Source organism: Photinus pyralis, unplaced genomic scaffold (genome assembly GCF_008802855.1).
Source record: "Photinus pyralis isolate 1611_PpyrPB1 unplaced genomic scaffold, Ppyr1.3 Ppyr1.4_LG1, whole genome shotgun sequence".
NCBI classification, from domain to species: domain Eukaryota; kingdom Metazoa; phylum Arthropoda; class Insecta; order Coleoptera; family Lampyridae; genus Photinus; species Photinus pyralis.
In genome coordinates, this window is record NW_022170249.1 from 16,704,022 (window position 1) to 16,709,649 (window position 5,628).

The window sequence follows — 5,628 nt, forward strand, 5'->3', positions numbered from 1 at the left end:
GCAGCATAATGCCAGGATTATTATTCAAGATGATATTTTGAAAAATTAATTAGTATAGTCAACCGTTAACTAAATTTTAATTTTTAATTTTTTATATCGTACGGCGATTTGGACGAAATTTTTATGAGACGTTTTTGAGGCGACTTTGCATCGATTCTGCGAATTTGGCATCTGGGAAATTTCGCTGGGCGGCTGGGGAGCGGTACGCGGGCGCGTTTAAAAATTCGCCGCTTCCGTACGGGTCGAGTTAGGACGTCGCTGTTCCGGGGGGGGGGGGGGTCCGATTATTAGCACAACAGTTCGTAAGGTTAAGAAAATTCCTACGGCATGCGTCTGGGTAGCTGCTATAAGAAGCGAAAAAATTCGTTGCTTGAAAACGTTACCGGATTATCTTTTGCCGTTTTCGGGAGATCGCGAGGGACGTGGAGGAGCTTGTTCGTGCGGCGCGGTGTTAGGATTCTGGGGTTAATTCGAATTTGGAAACTGCGCGACCCGGAGCGCCACTCTCGAAAATGGGGTTTTTCGCATTTTCCAACTTTGAGGCCTTCTCCCGGCCAAACCGTTAGAGTTAGAGCAAAAGTAAAATTGCGCGTTTGTGGATCTCGACGAGATCTGCGACACGGAGGGGGGTGAGAGGAGAAAAGGAGTTCTTGAATAGCGGGTTCCGGCGGAGAGGTTCGAGCTCGGAATCGGCGTACATACCTGCGGGCAAGTTTTCTCTTACTTATTCGATTTACCGCGGGGAGGTAACTTGGACGACAGCGCCGTGGTAAATTTTCTCCCGAAGGTCTGCAAAAGTCACGTGAACGATTCGATTTGTTTTTGGACCGCCTTAACGCACGAAGTTTGCCGAACGCGCTGTAACTGCCGTTTTAATTAATTGTGATCTTAATTTAGGACGGAGAATTTCGAAAAAGGTCTCAAAAATTTTAAGAAATATCATCTCAAACATTGATCCTGGCTTTATGCTGCACCAAAATTTGTATGATACTTCCATTCGCTACAAATAAAACTAAACATTAGAACGTGACGTCGTAACGTAACTGAACTACCGAATGTTACAAAGTATCATCCCAAACATTAATCCTAGCTTTATGCTGAATCAAAATTTGTATGATACTTTCACTCCTTACGCATGAAACCACACTTTAGAATGCTTAACTAAAATTTTCGCCCGTGGCCATCTTTGTGACGTCATAACGTCACTAAGCTACCGAATTTTACGAAGTATCATACCAAACATTTCTCCTAGCTTCATGTCGAATCTAAATCTGTACGTTACACTTACTCCCCAGAAAGAAAACCGCATATGCCCTCTGGCTCAACGCCTATAGGTGTTACGGGGGTTCTCCGACAAATAAAGGTACCGTAAAACAATAATAATGAGTTCTACGTAATGGAGAAAATACCTTCAGGCGTACCTAAGTCAACAATCACTATCGTTAATTAGCATGCAATCTCCAGCAGTACTTTCAGTATTTTATTTATTTATGTGACTGGAGGCATTTGGCGGATTATAGTAGAGATGGGTTGTATTGCAGTAAGCGCTCGGGTTTTCTAAGTTGAAGTATTGAAGGGATAATGAAGAAAAACCCCCATGTGCTCGGTGGGTTTGGAGGGTTGAAAATTGAAACGGGGGAAGAGATTCTGTAGTACGACCTTAGTTGGTAGTTGGTACTAATGCGTAGATTATCACAAAATCAGTGAATAGAATTGGCACAAGAGTTACGAACAATATTCCAAAAATCAGCGTATTTCAGCAAGATCCTTACTGAGAGGAAATGTGGCCTGTTTTTTATCCTGATGTCCGTATGTACATAAGCCATTATTCTTAAATTGTTGAGCTATGTAGATACCAGAGCTGGGTGGGGCTTTGAAAAAGGGTTCTTTCTTGCGTTCACTAGTTCTTGCCTCAACTACCAGTCTGCATACCTTGCAATTTACGTCACTAATCCTACCTCTTCACATTCCCACAATTACAATACTATAATATCACTAATTAATACCATTCTGGTCAGAGCTAGTTCACTTGATTATAACTCCTGTCCAATGTACGTAGATTTCATGGCATTTGAAACCACTTACTAAGAGCGTCCTTCGAAATGATAACGCTCTACCAACGCCATTATAAATCTTAAAAAAAACACTCGGGCTGACCCTTAGTAGGTGATGTCAATTGGTAATTGGTGATATCAATACTGTTCCCATATATCAAAGATAAGTCTATTACACCATTCACAGCCTGTAGTACAGATAAACAATTTGACCTCGGTGTGATGTAATTGTTTACTTCTTAAATATTTAAGACTAATTTACATTTGCAGTGATCTATTTAAAACTAAAAACCCCATAGATAGTAAGTGAACTCTGACATTGATCCGCTAATGAGAAACTCCTAAAACGAGCATTTGCGCTTGTTTTGTAACTGGATCATGTTGTTAAATCTGTGTGTGCTGTTAATTTTTTATTCCAGTGGTATGGTGTTATCGGCACCGGACCACTCAGATGGTAAGTGCACTGTCCGTTGTACATCCTCGCTTAGTGTAAATATCCAGATGTCTACTGGCGTGACTACAACGGGGACGTACCAAACGACGCGCTACCCGGGGGTTTGGATCGCGACCGCAATCCGACGTATATCGGGCAGGTGGTAGCCCAAGGAGCGATTATACCCGGTCAAATTTTCGGAGGTGCTCAAAAGATTTATTACCAAGGCGATTACTCTGCGCGCGAAGCAACCGAAAATATTAAAGTAGGCCGGACGGATCTAACCATTTACGATTAAGTCGATCGTCTGTTTCAGATCCTCTGCACGAGGAAACCAGAAAATGTAGAGTGGGTTAAGACGACCGGCGCTGATATCAGGCACATAGCCCTCCCACGACTAATACCGGGCGGCTATCAATATAGCGGCCACATGTACATTGGTAGAGGTATTGCGGGCAATGTTTTATCCGTTGGAAAGGTCACTATTCCCACTGAAAGGTCGAGACAGGCCACATTTAAAGCTTCGGTGGATGGGGATTCGTACAGCCCAAACGAGTTCGAGGTGCTCTGTCACCGAATGAGGAATCCGGATGTTGCGGATTCGTCATCTAAGGTTTCATTCGGTTTCGCACTAGCGAGCTTGATAGTATTGGTACTTTTACTGTAGATTTTAGGCAATATTGTTGAATTATAGCAGCTTGTAGTCTTGGTTTTTGGTTCTTTACTACCATACACAGTTAATGTAAGGGAGTAACGCTTTGTTAACTCATTGGGGTCGCTGAAACCAACCAAATCACAACCCTTGAACCTTTTCTCGTAAGTTATCCGGTATCTTGGGAATTTCTTTCAAATACATACCTAGGAAATAACACCAAGGGTAAGTATAAGCTACAACAATTCAAGGACTGGAATCCATGAGTTTCAGTAAAATCTTCAGTAATTCGTATTGAAGAATTTAATTCAACCGATTACGCTTATAAACAACGATTTAATGAATACGACGATAACCTAGTGAAGATTCTCGAATCAAGGTCATAAAGGTTCATGGGCTATGATCGATGATCATACTTTTTTAATTAGATTTGCCAGAAATATTAAAAAATTTTAAAATGTTTCCCAAGCAAATTTCTGTCTTAAGGTTCCACCATCTGTAAAAAAATGTGGAACGCTCTGGGAGTCGCTCAGTTTGAAAGACAAAGCATCGTTTTTCTTTAATTTGTTAATTTAATTAATTACTAACGTATGATGATCGGGTTTGTCATATTGTTTTGTTATCAAAAGAGTGACCAAATACGAATTTTCAAAAAGATCGAATGAATTTTACATAGTAATTTGTTAAGTTTCGGGATTACTTTTTTATATTTTTCCATAAAAAAAATAACATTGGAAAATGAACGTTCCATTCCAACTGTATCCTATAGAAAATTGATTCTAAACAAATTCATTTCTATTCATTTTTTCCCTCAGAACAATAGTTAGCGAGATAATTGAAGTCAAATTCGAAAAGAAACGACATTTTGCCATTCTTTTTTCGTTTTTTGTTTACAACAATATGTTCCGGGCGTTTCCGATCGGGAGGACTATGATTTTCGGATTCAGCGGATTGTTTTAGATGGAATACACTTGGTTTCGTTGGGTGAAATGACAACATCCATCCCAAACCGTAATTTAACTGGAGTATATACAGACTGTTTCATGCAAACCGTTACCTGAAAGTATTTAGACTTCCATTAATAATTTATCTATTGAAATAAAATATTATCATGATCGCTTCTGGCCCGGTTGTAGGTGTAAGTGGATAGCAACTTTCTTATTTTAAACCCTATATTTTATTGCTTTTTTCCGAAATCTACATGAAAATCCACGCCGTCTCATACCACATTCCCTATACCTAGGTCCTAGCATCAAAGGTTTTCAAGTTATTCAAGATTTTTCAAAATTTTTGACGTTTGACTGCTTTTCTTTAGCGCCCTCTCCGTTGACTTGGATTTAAAAAAGTGTTCCAAATTCAACAATACTGACGAGATGCTACATGCAAATGATTTAAATCTTGATCGCCCTTCTACAGGGTGTTTTAAAATTAATGGTCAAGCGCGGATCTGTAGGTCCTAATCCATCTGTCTTCAAAAGTGTTCAAATACATATAAGCATCATGGGTAGAATGAACCGGCGTTCCGTGATGTTGAAACCAGTAGCTTTTCCCAGGCAATGTTTCTAAGAATGGTACAATGACATCTACTACCGCGTTTATTTCAAGACCCCCTAAGAAAATTACGCATATTATAACCATCACAATTTTAGAAAATCTTAAATAAAACGAAAATCATAACAGATAGGTAGCCAAGTGACACTGGACGAATCCGATGAAGAAGACTTTCATTCGCTGCTTGATGACCCTTTATGGACTGCAGAAGGAGAGTCCGACGAGTTGAAGGAAATGGACATCGATTCTGAAGCTGAGGTAACCATTTCCCCCGATATGGAAATAAACGAGCAAGGTCCGTCTGGCCTTTACCAAAGATAATTTTAGTACCTAAGTGGATTAGGCCTCCAGGGGAAACCACGTTAAAAGAAACGCGCCGTGTACTTTACCTCTTGGGTGGTGTGGAAACAAGTCTAGCATTTTAAATCGAAATTAATTGATCAAAAATTATTAACATGGATTAATTAATGAATTAATCGATTAATTGAATAAAAGATATGCCATTATTTCGTGATAAATATTTACTAGGAACATATTTTATACGAAACTTCCTCCTCTTTAATTTTTCGCTCTACATACTTTTTCGAAAAACGCATAGTTTTGGAGATATTTGCAAAAAATCGGTACATTTTGTGAATTTTAGTTCTAGATCCCAAAACCTACAAAGTTTGAAAACTTCCGGATTTATTTCCAGGTAAAAATCCCCAATGACTGACCTATAGTAGCCTTAACTGATGTAGATCACAACAAAATATTGATAGCCCCCCCCCCCTCAAAAATTTTGGTGGGCCCACTTCGTAAATTCATCCTAAGGACGAATCCTACCAAAGGAAATCTTTGATTCGCGAAACGCCGTATTTGATCTGGTACAATGGCGACTTGATACTTGATACTTAATAGTTTGGCTTATGATTGGCGTCACCGCCTCTTCCAGGATT

At 39.6% G+C, this 5,628-nt stretch overlaps 1 protein-coding gene across 1 annotated transcript; it reads left to right on the top strand.

The window, feature by feature from the left end:
• Window positions 1–2,327: 2,327 nt before the first annotated feature.
• LOC116160470 lies at window positions 2,328–3,197 on the top strand. Its single transcript, XM_031473664.1, has 3 exons — window positions 2,328–2,508; window positions 2,556–2,752; window positions 2,804–3,197. The coding sequence occupies exons 1-3, from the start codon at window positions 2,433–2,435 to the stop codon at window positions 3,152–3,154; spliced, it is 624 nt and encodes a 207-aa protein (XP_031329524.1). The 5' UTR covers window positions 2,328–2,432; the 3' UTR covers window positions 3,155–3,197.
• The last annotated feature ends 2,431 nt before the right edge of the window (window positions 3,198–5,628 follow it).